The sequence below is a fragment of the Mobula birostris genome, chromosome 2 (genome assembly GCF_030028105.1).
Source record: "Mobula birostris isolate sMobBir1 chromosome 2, sMobBir1.hap1, whole genome shotgun sequence".
Classification (NCBI taxonomy): Eukaryota; Metazoa; Chordata; class Chondrichthyes; order Myliobatiformes; family Myliobatidae; genus Mobula; species Mobula birostris.
In genome coordinates this window covers 80,316,615-80,339,554 of record NC_092371.1, presented here as the reverse complement: position 1 = coordinate 80,339,554, position 22,940 = coordinate 80,316,615, and the positions used below count along the sequence as shown (strand labels likewise).

General features: G+C 42.9%; 1 protein-coding gene across 1 annotated transcript in view; it reads right to left on the bottom strand.

The window, feature by feature from the left end:
• LOC140210673 (transcriptional repressor scratch 1-like) overlaps nt 1-21,486 on the bottom strand; it is a 41,476-nt gene extending 19,990 nt beyond the window's left edge. The window contains exon 1 of the mRNA XM_072279851.1: nt 21,330-21,486. Within this exon, the coding sequence (XP_072135952.1) occupies nt 21,330-21,486 (157 nt within the window). The remainder of the gene's footprint in view (nt 1-21,329) is intronic.
• Nucleotides 21,487-22,940: the final 1,454 nt, after the last annotated feature.

The following is a 22,940-nucleotide window of genomic DNA, read 5'->3' as shown; positions in this document are numbered from 1 at the left end:
CAAAGGGTTTTGGCCCAAAACGTCGCTATACTTTTTTCCAAGATGGTGCCTGGCCTGCTGAGTTCCTCCAGCATTTTGTGTGTGTTGCTCAGATTTCCAGCATCTGCAGCTTTTCTTTTGATTAAAAAATGAGAAGGATTGGGAAACATGCAAGTATCACCTCCTTCTGCAACATTATTGCCTAGATAGAAGTGATATCACAAGATCACAAGACAAAGGAGCAGAAGTAGGCCATTCGCCCGTCGAGTCTGCTCTGCCACTCCACCATGAGCTAAACTATTCTCCCATCTAGTTCCAATTTCCAGCTTTTTCCCCATATCCTTTGATACCCTGACTAATTAGATACCTATCAATCGCTTCCTTAAACACCCTCAATGATCAGGCCTCCACAGCTGTATGTGGCAACAAATTCCATAAATCCACGACCCTTTGGCTAAAAAAATTCTCCTCATCTCTGTTTTAAATGGGTACCCTCTAATTCTAAGACTGTGGCTTCTTGTCCTGGGCTCACCCACCAAGGGAAACAGCCTTTCCACATCTACTCTGTCCAACCCTTTCAACATTCGAAATGTTTCTATGAGATCCCCTCTCATCCTTCTATACTCTGAATATAGTCCAAGAGCCGACAAATGCTCCTCATATGTTAGCCCCTGCATTCCAGGAATCATCCTCGTAAATCTTCTCTGAACTCTCTCCAACATCAGAACATCCCTTCTAAGATAGGGAGCCCAAAACTGCACACAGTATTCCAAATGAGGTCTCACCAGTGCCCCATAGAGCGACACACGAAATGCTGGAGGAACTCAGCAGGTCAGGCAGCATCTACAGATGAGAATAAACAAAGTCGACATTTTGGGCCAAGATCCTTCTTTAGGACTGGGAAAGAAGGGGGAAGAAGTCAAAATAAGAAGGTGGGGAGAGGGAAAGGAACACAAGCTGGCAGGTGAGAGGTGTTCTAAAAGGATGTCTTATTCTGAGGTTTTGCCCTCTGGTCCTAGACTCCCCCACTGTAAGGTACATCCTCTCCTCTTTACATGAACACTATGTAGGCCCTTCAATACTCGATAGGTTTCAATGAGGTCCACTCTCATTCTTCTAAACTCCAGCAAGTACAGGCCCAGAGGAACACTCCTCGTATGTTAACCCTTTCATTCCATATCATTACAGAATGTGACTAAGAGAGAAGCCTCAGAAAGCATCTGTCTCTGAGACAGTGAATGCAGAGAGTGAACCAATACTTCACCTTCAGATAAACCCATGATTAAATGCTAACCTGGCTGGTGTATCGAGGTGAAGAGTTTCACCAGGTCACGGGGGACCAGATGCAGTGAAGAGGCTGAGGCTGAATCGATCAGGGAGGACAGATGGACTGATAAATGCTTTCCAAATAGCCAAGGTTGAGATAGCAGATTGCCCCAGGGATGAGCAAGTGCAATTTGGCCTCAGTGATCCTTGACCCTTTCCTGATGGAGGTTTACTTTTACGAATGTGTCAGCACCAAAATGGTCTAGATCTGCCAGACTCTTCCCCAAAAATAAATGGGATGATTTATGGGGAAGCTATGTAAACACAGGAGAGAGATTGGAGTGGGAAGTTATGTTATTGAGATCGGAAGTGATGCATGAAGTTAGTGACCCTTGCTGGATCCTAATGCTTCTGCGATCCAAAAGTTCTTTGCAAGTCAAGAATGAGACATAAATCTTGTTGCTTATGGCTGTTCTTGTTTTGAGTGTTACAAAAGCAAAGAAGAAGAAAAAGTGTCGCAAAGAAAAGAGCAGACTAAAAATAGTAAAGACGGGAAAGTCTACAGATGCTGGAAATCCAGAGCAACACACACAAAATGCTGGAGGAGCTCAGGTTAGAAATGTCTAATACCAGAGGGCATTGCATTGAAGGTGAGAGGGGTTAGGCTCAAGGGGGGATGTGAGGGGTAAGTTTTTTACTCAGGGAGTGGTGGATGCCTGGAATGGTGGTAGAGGCAAATACATTAGAGGCTTTTAAGAGACGTTTGGATAGTCACGTGAATGTGAAGAAGATGCAAGGATATGGACATAGTGCACGTAGGAGGGATTAGCGCTTGTGTTTTTGATTTGCTTTTTATCTGTTTTGGAACAACATTGTGGGCTGAATGGCCTGTTCGTGTGCTGTTCTCTTCAATGTTCTGACTGTAGCATAATTACTGGAAAATTCACTGGACAACTACATGAATATAGGTGATCATCTCCCACCATCTTCCATGAACTTCAGCTCTGAATGTTATTTGCTTACTTTTATTGTTTGCATGATTTGTTTTTTTTCTACACATTGGGTATTTGATGTCTTTTTTGATGGGGTCTATTGGGTTTCTTTGTAGCCTGCCTGTAAGGAGTCAGATCTCAAAGTTGTATAAAGTATACAGAGTTTGACAATAAATGTACTTTGAACTTTTTGAACATTATTTATCCAAAAATACAAGCAAGCATATGAACGCTAAACTACAAGAAAAGTAACAATTGTACACACCAATCCCACAAACTTCGCTAGACCCGAATCTGCGCAGGCTCAACGAACAGATTCAACAATGTAAATGCTGAGAATTTGCATGAGGTTGGTGCTGTAATATTTGTATCTGTTATCTTTTGTAATTTCAAAACATTAAATTCATTCAAAGGAAGATACAGAAGTCCAGAAATGTGGATCTAGCTTCGTATTTACTTTAAGTGAGGTGCGCACAAATCACGTGGTAGCGTAATGACATATGCAATTCATATATTTATCATATAACCCGTAATGAATTACTTAAACAAACAAGAGTGCTTAATCAACCAATATATATACACACAAGATTACTCAAACATGACTGAAATACACAACAGTATCCATAAAAAGTGAAGTGTGGGAAGGTTGTGGGGTAGGAGGCATGCCCTCTACTCATTGCTACCATCAGAGGGGAGGTACAGGAGCCTGAAGGCACACACTTAGTGTTTTAGGAACAGCTTCTGCCCCTCTGCCGTCCTATTTCTGAATTATTCATAAACCCATGAAGACTACCTTACTATTTATGCATAGGACATCCAACAGTGCAGCACAGTACAGGCCATTCAGCCCATGATGATGTACTAACACTTCAACCTACTCCAAGATCACTTTAACCTTTTCCTCCTACATTGCCCTCCATTTTACTATCATCCATGTGCCTATCTATGAGTTTCTTAAATGCACCTAATGTATTTGTCTTTACTGCTACCCTGGCAGGACCTTCCACACATTCACCATTTTTCACTTTTTTGCTGTTGTAACTAATAGTAATATTGAAAGGAGAGGCGGAAGGAGAAGATGGCGGCACGACGCAGAGCGTGCAGCTCTCCAGTGAAATGATATCGTATTTGTAAGTGGGACGCCGTGCACAATTCTGATTTGATGGAGACAGACGTAAGAAGCACAGAGGAACATCTGGAGAAAACTTCTGAAATGCCCGGTTCATTGCCACTGCTACTGTGCGATCGAGAATCTCCGGAGGGAAGGCCCCAAAATCCCCGGCTTTGCCTGCTGCTGGCGACCGAGGCTGGGGTCAAAGTGTTCGACAGAGATGGTGCTCGGTGCTCGGTGTCAGGGGGCTGGTTGGAGGCTCGAAGTTTTCGGACGACCCAGAGTCGGACTGTGGTCGGGCATGGCAGGGAGAGTTTTCCTTCCTTCTCCCGCCTGCGTGAGATGTGGGGCTTTCGAGAGACTTTGAACTTTTTTACTGTGACCATGGCCTGTTCTTCATCAAGATATGGTATTGTTGCACTGTTGTAACTATATGTTATAATTATGTGGTTTTTGTTATTTTTTCAGTCTTGGTCTGTCCTGTGTTTCTGTGATATCACACCGGAGGAATATTGTATCATTTCTTAATGCATGCATTACTAAATGACAATAAAAGAGGACTGTGTGTCCTCATAATCTAATCTAATCTATTGGGCGGTGCAGCTAGTGGCACATGTTACCATGGCAATTATCTGTGAGGAGTTGGTACGTTCTCCCTGTGACCGTATGGGTTTCCTCTAATCTGTTCTAACTGCCTGCATCCCCATCTGGTATGGGGGAACTTAGTCAGCTACATCATAGGCACCCACCTCCATAGTCTCCAGGACACTGTCAAGGAGCAATGTCTCAAAAAGGTGGTGTATATCATCATTAAGGACTCCCATCACCCAGGTTATGCCTAGTTCTCATTGCTACCATCAGGGAGGAGGTACAGGAGCCTGAAGGCACACACTCAACAATTCAGGAGCAGGTTCTTCCCCTCTGCAATCCAATTTCTCCCACATTCCCAAAAGATAAGTATGGGTTAGGGTGAGTCATTTGTTGGTGCCCGAAGCGTGGAACACTTGTGGGCTGCTCCAGCACATCTTGGACTGTGTTGGTCATTGACAAAAGCAACACACTTCACTGTATATTTTTGCTTTGGGGGGAACGAATGGTGAGGGTTAATAACTACCAAACAGTAAGTTGTGGGGAACACTTGCGGTCTGCCCCAGCACATTCATGATGCAAACGACACATTTGACATTCTGGGCCAAACTGCCTGTTCCTATACAGTATTGCTCAATGTTCAACATTCAGACTAACATAAGGAATTTGCAGGTGATGAGGAGCTTTGGAAATTACTTCCAGCTACACAAAATTCATCAGATATTCCACTTCAAATTACTCAGCTATTGCGTCTCAAAATATTACAGAAATCCAACTAATTTGCATTTGAATGAAGCAATGCTATTAGCTTCCACCATCTCCCTGGGGAGCCTATTACATAGATTGGGTTTTGAAAGCTTGTTGATTGCGAGAAGGTGAAAGGATTGGCGGAAGGATAGGGAACACGTGTGCCAGGATGTTACTCAGGATGAGAAATCTTCACAGGGCTTGAGGATGGAAAAGCAGAGGTTACTCGTTGATTGTGAGAAGGTCAAATCAAATTTATTGTCATTTAACTATATACACGTATACTGCCAAACAAGAGGATATTTCTCCGGACCAGGGTGTAAAGCATGGTAGTACACATTCAATGATTTAGGAAAGTAAGAATTAAATCTACAAGTGAATTGTACATAGATAAACTAAGTTGGGTTGAGTTGTTCTCCGATCTTGGCAACGTTTGCAAACGTTTCGTCACCATACGAGGAGACATCATCAGTGCATTATTCTCTTGTGGTGCGTCCTCCGAATGCTCGGCTTTTATAAACTTATCAATCAGTTGATTGGTCGTCATTATGGAAACTCCCTTGTGATGTAGGGAGGGGTTCTTGTCGCTGATTGGTTGCACGGCGAATTCTGTGTGCTGTCTGGAATTTTGCCTGCATTGGCTTATAAATGGGATCGAGGTCGATATGTCTGCTTATAGAATTGCTTGCGGAAAACCACACCTCTAGAAACCCTCTTGTTTGCTTGCGACATTCCTTTCACTGACACCCAGTCGAATCTGTACTCTCCTCAGTCTTCATGGGTAGCGACTAGGGAGAGTTGGTCATGCTGCTTCACAGTCATCCGAGCTAAACATTTTCCCAGTTACTTCCATAAACAAAGTAATGTGCAAAAATGAACTATTGTAGGGTACAGTACAAATTTTCCGGTGACACCTCGAATGCGATGTGGCAGGGAGTTCAGAAGCCTAATGGCCTGAGGGAAGAAGTTGTTTTCCATCCTGTCTGTTCTTGTTTTTATGCATTGGAGCCTCCTACCTGTTGGTAGAAAGTCAAAGAGGATACTGGATGGATGGTTCCTAATAAATGCTCCCTGGTGGATGGTAGGGAGACCCCTATGACTGACAGAAGGATAGGACACACGTATGGCAGGATGCTACTCAGGATGAGAGATCTTCACAGAGCATGAGGCTGGGCAAGAAGGGATTGCTCGTTGATCCAGTCAAGGAACTGGCAAAGATGAGACATTTTAACAGCAAAAGAAATCTCTGCCTCTGCTGAATGTGCCTGTGATATTTTGAGATCAGGGATTTAAAAATATTGATAAAAGATGTAGAAGAAAACGAGGAGACATGTTCTGACTCATGCAGGATATGGAATTAGTGGAAAGGTATTACATAAATAATCTTATACGGAAACTGAGCTGGAACTTATTGGGTTACTGAAAAATGCTGGGATGTGGCACCAAGCAAGAATGCTGTTTCAAAGTTCAAAGTAAATATAGTATCAAAGTACATACAATACTGTGCAAAATTCTTCTGCACGTATACAGTTAGGTTGCCTAAGACTTTTGCACAGTACTGTATTGGACAATGTGGAGTGGAGAGTGAGTTGTAATCCTGTTGGGAGCAAAGGATGTTGGGAATGGTAAGGGTGGCGCACTGTGGGAGGAGTGTGGAACATGCGGCAGAGGAGAAGTGCCAGAGACGAGGGTGGCGTAAGTGCAGACGCATGTAGCCCTGAGACACCAGGCAAGGTCATTTGATTCCAAACAACTGGTTTATTGATCATTACTGGGTGTCTCTCTATTGCTTCCTGCTCCCTCCCTCTCCCTTCCCCTTTTCCTAACCAGGATTCCCCTCTTCCTGCCCCCTTCCCACTCTCAGTCCAAAATAGAGACCCCTATCAGAATCAGGTTTATCATCACTCACCTATGTTATCATTTTTTGTGGCAGCAGTACAGTATAATACATAAAATTACTACAGTTCTGTGCAAGAGTCGTAGGCACCCTGGCTATATACATGTACCTAAGACTTTAGCACAGTACTGTATATGCCACTATATATTATCCTGAGATTCATTTCCTTGCAAGCATTCACAGTGGATACAGAGAAACACAACAGAATCAATAAAAAACTACACACAATAAAGATGGACAACAACCAATGTGCAAAATGAGACAATCTGTTAACGTTCCCTCTAATGTTTTTTTCCAGCTGCACAGACCAGCCATTGCTCTGAGCAGGGAATTTTTACGTGGTCTGAAAACTGTGCAGCACTTTAAATGTTTAAATCTTAAAAAATTCCAGCTGTGCAGCAACAAAGGCTATGTGCGTGGGCATATTCCAGTTACTGCACGGTCATGCACCTGCTCAGCTTAGAGTGCAAACTGTGCAAATACAAATAATATTAATATTAATAATAATTAATAAAGAAGTAATAAATAATATTGAGAAAATGAGTTGTAGAGTCCTTGAAAGTGAGTGTATTAGTTGTGGAATAAGTTAAGTGTTGAGTTGAGTGGGTATTGATGTTGGTTCAGAAGCCTGATGGTTGAAGGGTAATAACTGTTCCTGAACCTTTTGGTGTGGAACCTGAGGCTCCTGTACCTCCTACCCAATGGCAGCGGTGAGAAGAGAGCAAGGCCTGGATGGTGGGCGTCCGTGATGATGGATGCTGCTTTCTTATGGTAGTGCTCCTTGTAGATGTGTTCAATGGTGGCGAGGGCTTTTCCTGTGATGATCTGGGCAGTATCCACTAGTAACCCACTGCTGTATTCAAGGATTCAATACAAACACAGTGGGGTTAATGGTTTTCAGTGAAGGAAATCCCTATAGATAGTAAGTGAAATCCGTTGAGCTGTCTTCAATCCCAGTGCAAGTTCATCCATCTGAACCATTAACTCTGTTTTCCGTTCCAGTGTGACCTGCTGAGTGTCTCCAGCATTTTCTGTGCTTTTAGATTCTCTGCATTCACCCAGATTGGAAAGCATCATAGAGTCATAGAGCACTACAGCACAGAAATAAGCCATTCAGCCCATCTAGACTGTGCAGAACCATTAATCTGCCTAGTCCCATTGACTTGCACCCACACCACAGCATCCTCAAGGTACTGATCCAAATTTCTCTTAAATGTTGAAATTGAACCCACATCCACCTCTTATGCTGGCCGCTTGTTCCACACTTTCACCACCCTCGGAATGAAGAAGTTCCTCCTCATGTTCCTCTTAAGCACTTCACCTTCCACCCTTAACTCGTGTCCTCTAGTTGCAGTCTTACCCAACCTCAGAGGAGAAAGTCTGCTTGCATTTACCCTATCTATACCCCTCATGATTCTGTATACCTCTATCAAATCTCCCCTCATTCTCCTCCTCTCCAGGGAGTAAAGTTCTATTGTGTTCAACCTTTACAATTTTTGGTGTGGGGGTGCAATTAGGTTTATCAAGATGAGGGGAGGAATGAGGAGAGCTTTCCTTCAGCTTCATGTCAGGGGGCCAAAAGAAATGTTTTCCAGTGACAGGCAACTGCAGTGAAGAAACGGGTTGAACATTGATTATTTGGTAATGGCAATTCGTAGTTGGGAGATCAATAAACCACTGTAATGCCACATGCCTTTCCAAGTATAGATGGGCGCTTTGCCAAAGTTATATAGAGAATGTAACTGAATCCAGTGGATGTTCACAATTGCTGTGTCAACATGGATGTAATTGGGCTAGCATTTTAGCAAGAGCTAAAATAACGCTTTAGGAACAGCTTCTTCCCCTCCACCATCAGATTTCTGAATGGACAACGAACCCATATACACTACCTCAATCATTTTCTCCATTTTTCTTCTTTGCACCCTTTTTGTCCGATTGAAATATATATATATATATAAAAATTTGTAATATATATATTTCTTATTGTAATTTATAGTTTTTTTATTATTATGTATTGCAAAGTACTGCTGCCGCAAAACAACATATTTCATGACATATGCCAGTGATATTAAACCTGATTCTGATTAATGCTCCATCTTCTACTGCTGCTGAGCTCAGGGAGAATTAATCTGGAGTGGAACCACAATATCTGCTGCCTAAATTCCATTCTCACTCGGATGCAGTTTATTAAGACACAGACTGCTGGAGGAACTCAGCAAGTCAGCAAGCATCTACGGAGAGGAATAAACAATCGATGGTGTGGTCCAGGTGGAGACCTTTCACTGGTCCAGCAGTGTGTGTGTGTGTGTGTGTGTTGCTCAAGATTTCTCAGCATCTGCAGAGAGAGAAACAGATTGAACATTTCAAATGAGTGACCGTTTGCCAGTACAGGCCAGCTTAAAAGGATAGCTACTGCATCTGTACTTGTTAAATTCAGTGTTGAGTCTTGAGCAGGATGAAAGGGGGTTCTCTTTTAAGCCCATCAAATATTGAAAGGCCTAGACAGAGTGGACATGGAGAGGGTGTTTCCTATAGTGGTGGAGTCTAGGAGCAGAGGGCACAGACTCAGAATACAAGGATGTCCCTTTAGAACAGAGGTGAGGAGGAATTTCTTTAGACAGTGTGGTGAATCTGACAGCTGGTTGTGAACTGCAGTCACTGGTGGAACATTTGCATCATAACATCCAATTGAAGAACACACACACACATGCACACACACATACACACATATATACACACACACACACACACACACACTCACACACACATGCACACACACATGTGAGGCTGAGTACAGGGCTACGGTAGGAAACTTTGTCACATGGTGTGAGCAGAATTATCTGCAGCTTAATGTGAAAAAGACTAAGGAGCTGGTGGTAGACCTGAGGAGAGCTAAGGTACTGGTGACCTCTGTTTCCATCCAAGGGGTCAGTGTGGACATGGTGGAGGATTACAAATACCTGGGGATACAAATTGACAATAAACTGGACTGGTCAAAGAACACTGAGGCTGCCTACAAGAAAGGTCAGAGCCGTCTCTATTTCCTGAGGAGACTGAGGTCCTTTAACATCTGCCGGACGATGCTGAGGATGTTCTACGAGTCTGAGGGGGCCAGTGCTATCATGTTTGCTGTTGTGTGCTGGGGCAGCAGGCTGAGGGTAGCAGACACCAACAGAATCAACAAACTCATTCGTAAGGCCAGTGATGTCGTGGGGATGGAACTGGACTCTCTCACGGTGGGGTCTGAAAAGAGGATGCTGTCTAAGTTGTATGCCGTCTTGGACAATGTCTCCCATCCACCACATAATGTACTAGTTGGGCACAGGAGTACGTTCAGCCAGAGACTCATTCCACCGAGATGCAGCACAGAGCGTCATAGGAAGTCATTCCTGCCTGTGGCCATCAAACTTTACAACTCCTCCCTTGGAGGGTCAGACACCTGAGCCAATAGGCTGGTCCTGGACTTATTTCATAATTTACATATTACTATTTAACTATTTATGGTTCTATTACTATTTATTATATATGGCACAACTGTAACGAAAACCAATTTCCCCCAGGATCGATAAAGTATGACTATGATTATGACTATGACATACACACACATATACACACATGCCCACACACACACACACACACACACACACACACACACACTCACACACATACACACACATATACACACATACACATACACACACTCACACACATACACACATACACACATACCGACACACACGCACATATATACACACAGACACTCACACACATACACACACATATACTCAAATACACACACATACCCACACACACACACAGATACACATTCCCACACAGACACACTCACACACATACACACACACACTCACATACTCTCATGCATGTACATACACACACGCACATATATCACATATGCTCATGCACACACACAGACACAATCACACTTATGCATAGACACACACACATGCACGCACTCACACACATACACACACACAAACTAATGATAATCAGCTGTTAGTTGAGTGGTAAATATTGGCCAGGAGAATGGAGAAATGGCCAAAACAGGGTTAGGTCTAAAGTTTCACCATGAAGGACAGACATAAATTCAGAACAATTCTGGTGTAGTTCTTCTACGATGATGCACAACTCCTCGGGAATTGTTCAGAGAAACTGATGGGACAACATGGGAAGGTGTGGAGGCGCTGACCAAATTCACATTTCAAGATGCATGTCCTGAGGTGTTGACGACTTTATCAGCAGTTGGTAGAAAGTCATACATCAGTTGACATCACTCATGGTAAACCAATCAAAATGTTTTTTTTATAACAAGTGCAGAAAAGAGTTACCAATAGTGTCTGCACATGACTGGGCTGGGTGGGGAGGGGAGGGTGATGAACAGGAACAGGAACCAGCCTCTCCTCTGTGGACTCTTCCTTCATTTCTCACTGCCTCAGTAAAGCAGCCAGCGTTATCAAAGACCCCACCCAACTCGGACATTCTCTCTCTCTACCCTCTCCCACCGGGCCTGAAAGCAAGTTCCTCCAGGTTCAAGGGCAGCTTCTATCCCACTGTTACCAAATGATTGAATGGAGTTCCTATATGATAAGATGGACTCTTGGCCACAGAATCTACCACGTTATGATCTTGCTCTTTATCATTTACCTGCGCTGCACTTTTCTGGTAGCTTTTACACTCTGTTCTGCATTGTTCTTGTTTCAGGATCAGAATCAGGTTTAATATCACTGGCATAAGCCATGAAATTTTGTTGTTATGCCGGAGCAGTGCATTGCAGTACAAAATAATTAAACTGTAGATTACAGTAAAGACTTTTAAAAAATATAAATTAAAGAAGTAATACAAAAAGAGAGAAGGGAAGGTAGTGAAGTAGAGTTCACAGGTTCAATGTCCATTCAGAAATCTGATGGCAGAGTGGACGAAGCTGTTCCTGAATCGTGAAGTGTTGAATTGAGTTTTATCTTATTCTACCTCAATGCACTGTGTAATGATTTGATCTGTGTAATTAGTACATGACAAGCTTTCCACTGTATCCTGGTACTTGTGACAATCATAAACCAATACCTGAGTACATGTGACAGTAATACACCAATACCATCTCCTTAGGAGCTGCCGCCACAGAGACTCACAGTCTGCTACATGCTGCTGGAGTGCTGCAGTGTCAAAGCTATATCTTTTAGTACGGATATCTAATGGAGGCCCCCTCTATTATTTCAAGTAAAAGTAAAATAAAATATATAGAAGTATCCTCTATCACCATTGCAAATAGGAACACAAGAAATGAGGACTATAGATAGGGTAAGTGCAACAACTGACATTGAGTGGGACTACAGCTGGAGGTCATGGGTTAAGGGTGAATAGTGAAAAGTTTAAGGGAAACTTATTCACTCAGAGGGTCGTGTGGAACAAATTGCCAGGACAGGTGGTGCATGCGAGCTCAATTTCGAAGTTTAAGCAAAGTTTTGGTAGGTATATGGATGGTAGGGGTATGGAAGGCTATGGTCCCAGTGAAGGTTGAGGGAGTAGGCAGTTTAAATGGTTTTGGCATGGATTAGATGAGCTGAAGGGCCTGCTTCTGTTAAGTACTTTTCTATGACTCTATGTCTCTTAAGTCTCCACGGGGCAGTAAATAATATTTACCCTGCTGAGGAAAAGGCATAGCTACTCAAATCTGATCTCTTTTGGAGTTAAAACCCAACTTACTATACACATAAACACATTTGCATGTATTAGCATGTTTAATGATTAGTGAATTTTAGAATGGATGAATGGGATATTAAATCAGCCAGGATTGAATAGCAGAGCAAACAATGGGCTGATTGGCCTAATTCTGCTCCTATGTCTTTGGTGTGATTAGAGGTTCAAGAACACGGTGTTATAGTGGTTAGTACAACGCTTTACAGTACAGGTGACCTGGGTTCAATTCCCGCCACTGCCTGTAAGGAGTTTGTATGTTCTCCCTGTGACCACATGGGTTTCCTCCAGGTGCTCCAGTTTCATCCCACAGTCCAAAGACATACCGGTTAGTAGGTTAGTTGGTCATTATAAATTGTCCTGTGACGAGCTTAGGAATTTGCTGGGCAGCACAGCTCAGTTCCCTGCTGTATCTCAATAAATAAATAAACACTACTACCCTTCCACCATTCGGTTCTTGAGCCAATCAGATCACCCTAATTACTACTGTTTAGCAAACACTATGACCACTTTGGACTAAAATGGACGTCTTTTTGTTCTAATTGTGCTCTTTCTATGATTTATAACTTAATTTGTTCTGTGAATAGTACCTGTAATGCTGCAAGTAAGTTGTTAATTTTGTCTGTTAAAACATGCACATGACAATAAACTTGACTTTGATTAGAGGGCCCTTTATCTATTCAGTCCTCTGTGTACATCCCTACCCACAACCAACACCACTAAAAAACAGCTTATCATCACTGAGTCTTGCTGTGCCCAAAATGACTGGCCCATTTTTAACAGGATTGTACTTCAAAACTACTTCATGACCTATAAACTACCTTGGAAAGTCCACAAGTCATAAATAATAATAAAATAGATATAAGTCTTTGTTAATGTACCATAGACTTTTCATACATTGTACAGCAAATGAATTTGGAAGGGAGAGGAAGTCCTCTTTGAGGGATTAGCAGTGGAAGGGGTGAGCAAATCCAAGTTCCTGCGTGTTAACATCTCTGAAGATCAATCCTGGGCCCAACATATTGATGCAATTACGAGGTCACATCAATGGCTGTACTTCATTAGGAGTTTGAGGAGATTTGCTATGTCACCAAAGACTCTAGCAAATTTCTGCAGATGTACGGCAGAGAGCATTGTAACTGGTTGCTCACTGTCTGGTACGCAGGGGCCACAGCACAGGATCGGAAAGAGCTTCAGCGTGTCGCAGACTCAGTCGGCTCCATCATGGGCACGATCCAGCCCAGCATCGAGGACATCTTCAAAAGGCAATGCTTCAAAAAGGCGGCATCCATCACTGAGGACCCCCATCACCCAGGACATGTCCTCTTCTCATTGCTACCATCAGGGAGGAGGCACCACTCAACGTTCTAGGAACAGCTTCATCCCCTCTGCCATCAGATTTCTGAATGGACAATGAACCCATGAACACTACACCACTATTTTAGCTCTCTTTTTACACTATTTATTTAATTTTTAATATATATTTCTTCATGTCATTTACATATTTTTATGTATTGCACTGTACTCCTGCCACAAAACAAATTTCATGACACAGGTTGGTGGTAATAAACCTGATTCTAATTCTGAATCCATTGTTAAATGAACCCAATTGTATTCACCCCTGGCTAAACCGCAGACCACAAGAATTACTGAGAATTTAACAAGAGTTTTAAAGCATATTACGGGGTGGACTCTTCACCATGGATTCATTTTCTCTGTCTGCATGTTAGTGACTGCTGAGGTGTTATAAAATCACTGGCATCGCACTCCCAATTTGTGCTGACTTTGGCTTGATTTCCCAGTTGCTGGCACACATGTTCAAGGCACTTCTACTTTGTGTTATCCCATATAACATTAAGCTGCATATAATAATGCACAGCTCCCTCCTTTTTGACAACAGCAACACGGCATCTTTGACATCTACCTGAGAGGGCAGACACATCCTCCTCTTTTTAATTGGAGGACCAAGGATGTATGGCTTTTACAGACCACAGAGGAGTGAATTCCTTCAATGAAATCTTGGAAGACAATAAAACCGTAAGACATAGGAGCAGAATTAGATCATTTGGCCCATCGAATCTGCTCCACCGTTCCATTCATGGCTGATTTATTGGCCCTCTTAACCCCATTCTCCTGCTTTCTCCCCGTAACCTTGACCCCCTTACTCATCAAGATCATATTAACCTCTGCTTTAAAAATACCCAGTGACTTAGTCTCCACAGCCATCTGTGCCAATGAATTCCACAGATTCACTACCCTCTGGCTAAAGATATTGCTCCTCATTTCTGTTTTAAAGGGGCATCCTTCTAAGCTGAGGCTGTGCTCTCTGGTCCTAGACTCCCTCACAATAGGAAACATCCTCTCCACATCCACTCTGTTTGGGCCTTTTAATATTCAATAGGTTCAATAATATTCAATGAGATCCCCCTTCATTCTTGTAAACTCCATCGAGTACAGGGCCATCAAATGCTCCTCATATGTTAACCCTTTCATTCCTGGCATAATTCTCAGAAAGGGGTGTGTGCAGGAACTTAGATCAAAACCACTTTGTTGATTATTGGAAAACGCATCCCCCCTTGCCTCTCTCGAACCCTTGCACATGTACCTGAGCCCATCTGTACGATAAATACATTTTCACAAATGCAGACCAAATTCCAAAAATGCTGTGCACATATTTACATTAATAGGAGAGTCCTGTTGCAAAGTTCAGTCAGTAGGCACTTCATTAGGTACACCTGAACACCTGCTCGTTAATGCAAATATCTAATCAGCCAATCATGTGGCAGCAACTCAATGCATAAAAGCATACAGACATGGTCAAGAAGTTCAGTTGTTGTTCAGACCAATCATCAGAATGGGGGAAAAATGTGACCTAAATGACTTCGACCGTGGAATGATTGTAGTGCCAGATGGGGTGGTTTGAGTATCTCAGAAATTGCTGATCTCTTAAGATATTCATGCAAGATTTACACAGAAAGATGCAAAGACAAAATAAAACATCCGGCGAGTGGCAGTTCTGTGGGCGAAAATGCTTTGCTAATGAGAGGGTGAGAGGATAATGGCCAGACCGGTTCAAGCTGACAGGAAGGTGACAATAACTCAGATAACCATGCGTTACAATGGTGGTGTGCAGTAGAGCATCTGTGAACACACAACTCGACGAACCTTGAAGTGGATGGACTAGAGCGGCAGAAGACTCAGTGGCCACTTTTTTAGATGCCTCTTGTGCCTAATAAAGTAGCCACTGAGTGGATGTTGGTGAGCTCCACCTAGGCTGTTATGTATTGAATAATGAGCTACCAAATTATCGCAGAAAATTTACAATGCCCATCATGCTGTTTAAAAGATCAAGTAATGGAGGGGGCTGTTATGGGTGTGTGTGAGCTGAGAATTAGGGGATTAATGCTGTTCTTATGTAGGTTTTGTTATCATTGAGCTCAGCTCTGTAAAGCATTGAACGTTCAAAATGAAGTGATGGGGGAGGAAGGGTATTTTGATAATCCTTACAGTGGGAATGGGGACCTTACTGAATGGATGTACAGCCATGCACAACAATGGAACAAAAATAAAAGCTGAAGGCTGGGACCTGAATCAGATCATCACAAAAGGTATGACAAACAGCAGCTATAACAGGAAAATACCTCACCCACCCTGCTGCTTCATAAACTTTACATTGCAGAGCAGAAACCACATCCTCACACCCTCTATCAGAGTAATTATACACCGTCATATAAAGAAACTATCTATAGTATCCTGCTTTGTCACTATGCTCGGCTTCCACTAGGCTACAGGTTACCTCAAGCAGTCTGTATAGAACCATTCTGCCTTTTTGTTGCCAGATCAATGGGAACAAATCAAAGTTGAAAGCTCTGCTATTTTATTCCTCTCTTTTGTTCTGCTCTCTCCCCCCACCACCAGCCCCATCCTCTCTCCACCCCTCCCCCAGATATATGGATTGCATCGGTACAGCCAGGATTGTTATGTGTCCTGTTCAGAGACTGGTGGGGTGCTGAGAGCTGCCAAATTCACTAAGGGTCTGCAACAGCGTCATTTAGAATCATTAATTCTCATATTGCACGGGGTCATAGTCACAGAAAACTATAGCACAGAAGGAGGCTCTTTGGCCCATCTTGTCCATGCTGAACCATTTAAACTACCACCTCCACCACCTAGGACAAGCTCTCTTCTCATTGCTACCATCAGGAAGAAGGTACAGGAGCCTCAGGACTCACACCACCAGGCTCAGGAGCAGTTATTTCCCAACAACCATCAGGCTCTTGAACAAAAGGGGATAACTTCACTTGCCCCATTATTGAAATATTCCCACAACCTAAGGACTCTTTAAAGGACTCTTCATCACGTGTTCTCAATATTTATTGGTTATTTATTTATATTTTCATTTACGCAGTTTTGTTGTCTTCTGCACTCTGGTTGACCATCTTTGATGGCTTTTAATTGATTCTGTTGTAGTTACTATTCTATAGATTTCTTGACTATGCCCACAAGAAAATGAATCTCAGGGTTGTGTATGGTGGCATATATGTACTCTGATAGTAAAATTTACTTTGAATTTTGAACTTAGACCCATCGACCTGCACCCTGACCTTAGCCCTCCATACCCCTACCATCCATGTACCTATCCAAATTTCTCTTAGACGTTGAAAATGAGCTCTCATGCACAACTTGCAATGGCAGCTTGCTCCACACTCTCATGGCCCTCTGAGTAAAGAAGTTCCCCTCGTGCTCCCCTTAAACTTTTCACCTTTCACCCTTAACCCATGACTTTTAGTTGTAGTCCCACCCAACTTCAGTGAAAAAAGCCTGTTTTCACTTACCCTATCTATACCCCTCATAATTTTGTACACCTCTATCAAATCTCCTCTCAATCTTCTACATTGCTAGGAATAAAGTCTGAACCTATTCAATATAACTCAGGTCCTCCAGACCTGACAACATCCTTGTAAATTTCCTCTGTACTCTTTCAACCTTATTTACATCTTTCCTGTAGGTAGGTGACCAAAACTGTACACAATACTCCAAATTAGGCTTTGCCAATTTCTTATACAACTTTAACATAACACCCCATCTCCTGAACTCAATACTTTGATTTATGAAGGCCAATGTGCCAAAACCTTTCTTTGAAAATGATAAAAAGGTTATGTTGGTTTTGTTTAACAGATGTGAGTAAGGTCTTATGTTCATGGGAGCACATCTTAAGTAAAAATGATAAGAGGTATAAATCAAGTTGCTAGTCAGAGATGTTTCCCAGGGTGGAAATGGCTAAACAATAGGATATAACATTGAGGTGATTGGAGGAAAGTATAGGGAGGATGTGAGAGGTAAGTTACTTTACACGGAGACTGCTGGGTGCGTGGAACTCATGCAAGGGGTGGTGGTAAAGGCAGATACATTAGGGACATTTGAGAAAAGTAAGCACAAGGATGATAGAAAAACGGTGGCCTCTGTAAGGTTAGATTGATCCTAGAGCAGGTTATAAGATCAGCATAACATCAAAGTGTCTGCACTGTGCTGTAGTGTTCTATGTTCTAAGGGAAGGAGCCGCAATAGGTGTGTATTGAGAGCAAGGGTTTAATATTGTGCCGCCCCTGCATGGGCAAGGCTCAGCTGTGTACGGGAATAAATGTTGAAAAGGAACAGGGGATGGTGATGAGCCATTTTGTATGATGCCCAAAGGCCAGTTATACAGCCTTTGTATCAGCAGCCACTGGCAGAGTCAAAGTTCAAAGTAAATTCATGATCAAAGGACATGTATGTCACCATATCCTAATTTGAGATTCATTTTCTTGCAGGCATTCACAGTAGAACAAAGAAATACAAGAGCATCAATGAAAGACTACACACAAAGACTGACAAACAGTCAATGTGCACAAGAAGACAAACTGTGCAAATGCAATAAAATCACTATTTTTGTCACCTAACTTATCCACAAACACACACACACACATACACACACACACACACACACACATACACACACACACACTCACTCTCACACACACACTCTCACACACATACACACACTCATGTACACACACACACACTCACACACATACACACACACTCACGTACACACACACACTCACACACACACACTCTCACACACACACACACTCACACTCACACACACACACACTAACACTCTCACAGACACACTCTCACACACACACACACTCACACTCTCACACACACTCTCACACACACATACACACACTCACACTCTCACACACACTCTCACACACATACACACACACACTCACATACACACACACACTCTCTCACACACAAACACACACACACACACTCACACACAAACACACACACACACTCTCTCACACAATACACACACACACACACACACACACTCTCTCTCACACACACACACGCAGACACTCTCACATACACCCACACACAAACACACACACACTCACACACTCACACATTGACACATTTCTCATCGCGTGGCAGCGAGTCAGCAGCCAGAATCCTGAATCCATTAGGTAAGTGGAAGCCAACTGTTGCAGCTGCTTCTACACTGATTGAGGTTTAACCCTGAGACCTTCTGGAGCAGTAACAAAGCCAACAATGCAATCTTGCATTGATAGAACACCACACTCAAAATGCTGGGTGATCTAAGGGGCAGCAACTATGGAAAGGGAAAAAAAACCAGTTGCTGTTTCAAGTTGAGACTCTTCATCGGGACTGGTGAAGGGCCTTGGCCTGAAAAAGTTGACTGTCTATTCCTCTCCATAGATACTGCCTGGCCTGCTGAAATCCTCCAGCATTTTGCCTATGTTGCTGTGGATCTCTTGTGTTATTGATATAGCACCTTCTATCTAGTGAAGAGGCCCAAATGCTTCACCCCGAGATTTGCTCAACCATGTTTAATGCTGATTCACACCATGGAATACAAGGACAAGTGGCTCAGTCAAGAGGGTGAAAACTAAGAATCATTGTGAAATGGACAGAGCAGAGAAACCTGTGGAGTTCGGGGTAGTACATTGTCAAATTACCATGCCAGCGCATCTCAACTGCTCTATTTCCTGGGCTAACAAGATGCATATTGTTTTGTTAAGGAGTGACTAGGGTGTTAGATGGGCAGCTGGTGCTGTGAACAAGCACCACCAGCAACCTGGGTTTGATTCTGACCTTGGATGTTGCTTGTGCACAGTCTCCCTATGGTGACACATATCAGCTTTGATAATAAATCTACCTTGAACTGTCAACATTCCTATCAATATCCCCCTGGATTCCGCCACTCTCTAACACACTTAAGAGCAACTTGGGCTGCATGTCATTGACAAGTGAACAAGCTCTGGTGAGACAAGTTGGGAGTATGGGGTTTTTGGGAGAACTCTGAGAATTTCCATGGACTCAATGCTTAGACTGTCATGCAACAAAGAAATTTTACTGAAGTGTCTAAGGAAATAATCATTGCTTCCTTCTGGAAGTGAGGGTCAGAAGAATGGGAAGATGGGGAAAACGTACAAATGTAAGTCACCCACCCCAAAAAGCATCAGCACCAGCACCACCCCTAACCAGATCCAGCCTGTCCGCCATCAAAGACATATGTACAGAAATAGGCAAGCAACATCATGAATGGTCCCACCCACCCTGCTCATGGAATGTTTGTCCCACTCCCAGGACCACCAGACTGGAAAACAGTTACTTTCCCCAAGCAGTAAGGCTAATCAACATCTCCACCCACTAATCCACCCCTCCGCACCCCCAAACACCACTACTTTATCATTTCCTGTCAGAGTCACCTTAGACACTCCAGTGCCTAGCGTCACTTTTGGATATGCAATCTATCTATGTATATAAGCTATCTTATGTATTTATATTTATTGTGTTTTTATTATTTTGTTCTTCATCTTATTGCATTTTTTTGTGCTGCATCCGAAATAACAATTATTTGGTTCTCCTTTACACTTGTGTATTGTAAATGACATTAAACAATCTTGAATATTGAATCTTGTACCGGTTCAGTGACAATAATAGGAATTGGCTGTAGCTCTGGTTAAAGACCCGGCAGAATATAGAAGAGAGTAAGAAAAAAATAAGTAAATACTGAAGATTATTTAAGCTGCTTAAGCCAAGAACTTGTTCGCAAAAGCAGATTCAGAGACCCAATACACGCTCCAATCTAACAAAACCACGGTGCTAAAATTCCTTTGAAAGTATCCTGACTCCTGTACGCGACAAATGCATTGGGAGTTTAAAGCAGATCAGATGGGAAGAGGGGGAATTGCGCGGCTCAAATGTAATATTTATACAAATCGTTATTCACATTGCAGAGAAACGATCTCTTGTAAATCCACCATCGTTGCTATCTAAAGATTTTTAAAAAATGCTTTTCTAAAAAGGCTGCAAAGGCAGTTGCTATTTGTGGAATGTCATTTCGCGCAGTATTGTCTCTATCAAGGATATGTTCAATTCTAAGAGCATGTATAAAAATGTTACGAGTCAGCAAACACGATGGTGCCTCACCTAAATTTAAAGGGAACGGCTCCCCCTTTGTCTAGCCGCCGCCGGAGCGGGAGAACTGACTCATGTGGGGCCATTGTTGACAATCTCACATTGACGGATCCACAAGTTTGTTGATTGATCTGAACAATCGGCCGTAGACGGTGCTCCGGCCGCAACCCAACCCTTGTCCCGTGCCTGACAAATCTCTCTCTCACACACACAGACGCACAGGCACAACAGCCCGCTGAACCCTCGACCCCATACCCTCGTCCCTCTCTCCACCATTGCAACTCTTTGCTACACAAGTTTCCGTGCCCAGGCAGGAGTTTTATTTTTGGACAAGGAAGAATTATTCTCTGTTATGAGCGCTGTCCTGAAAGCGTGTACATTCGTGTTATGTAAGATGCAGAGTACAGCGGCAGAGGATAAAGAGATTTTTAAATTTTACATAAACACAAGGTTAAACCAGAGAATTAAAGAGAAGCACTCTATCCATGCATTTAGTGTAGAATATTTTAATGTATAAATAAATCAAATTGATCTGTGAACTCACCGTTCTCCGTGACCCGGAGCCCTAAGCTCCCTACAGAGTCTGTAATAGACTTGGTTATTGCATACGCGTTATCAAGGTGATGTTCTGTAGCTGAGACTGCAGAAGAAGAGTGGAAATCATCCAATTTCACCTTCTTAACGAGGAAGGATCGAGGCATTTTTTTAAAAAAATAGAAAATTAAAAAAAAGAAATCCAAAATAATGTTCGAAGCCTCCGCAAGTGTTAGTCCTTGTTCTAGATTCAGCACCGGGACAGCTCCTGTGTGATGTTGCTCAGCCTGTATGAGGGGGAGGAGGGAGGGAGGGAGGAGGAGGAGGGATTGTCAAGAGAAGCTGAGATCAGCAAGCAAAGAGCATTTATATGGAGCGCAGCGTCCGAAATCAGGTGGTACGCGGAAATGGAGCTGCTTAACTTTAATCCATCAAATGTCTCCAGAGACACACATCAAATTACAACTGAACAGTCTGTGGGTTGCGCGCACACACACACACACACACACACACACACACACACACACACACACACAAACACACACACACACACACACACACACACACACACACACACACGCGCGCGCACATACACACACACGCACACACAAACCATACAAGTACGCCTGAGAAAAATAGTCCTTGTGTACCACATAAAGGCTGCTGGGAGAGATTCCCAAAATTGCAAAATGTGTACTTAAAAATACTGTATTTCCGGCAGCGTTGCGAATTAGAGATTTCTCCAGCCCTTGCTTGTACGCAATGTGTTACATCGTATTTGCCTCACATCCAACACGTCTTGAACCCACGTATCTTTTTGCACTTTCGCTAAGTCTTTCAGCAAACACATTTGCGCTTCTTATTACCAGTGCTTAAAAAATCATTTTTAAGAGTTGCATATTAAATAACCTCACATGAATTTTGAGAGCTGTAAACATAATTAATAATCACAATTAATTATTAATGTGTTGTCTGATATGGTAACAACATTTCCCCAAGGACTTTAAACTGTCCTGCAGGATTATATTAACCAGAGAAACGTAGAAGGTGCGGGAAATAAAATTGGTTAGACGAAGGTACATAAAATTTAATAAAACCCTGCAAGATTTAAAGCTTCCTGGTCAGATAGCTGCGAGGTTAGAACAAATATGAGTGCATGCTTGGGAAAGGGATTCCAGATTTGGCCCCCAGTTTGTGCTAAATTAGCAAATTTCAATTCGGACAGCGGGGACTCCCACAACTGGTCTTGTTGCTCTCAGTTCAAAGAATAGAAAAATTAGCTTGAGTTTCCCGTTCTATATATTGACCCCTGTTGGAAGCCTGGGTCAATAGATGTTTGATGAGGAGAGGTTTGAGGGTCAGACCCGACGTCCTCTACAGTCACTCCGCCTGCCGGCGTCCTTTGTGCGGCCTCAGACGTCGATGACTAATGGCTTCCTTGGTTAGATATCGGAGGGTGCCACTTCTCCGCCGGTCCCGCACTCAAATGAGAGAATCCCAAGTTTTGCAAGAGAATATAAAACGAAAAGGGAGTTGAACCTTCCCTACCAGACCCTATTGGGTCATACAGGATTTACTGGTTTAAAAGATCACTCGCCGTGCTGTCAGTTTAATGACACAC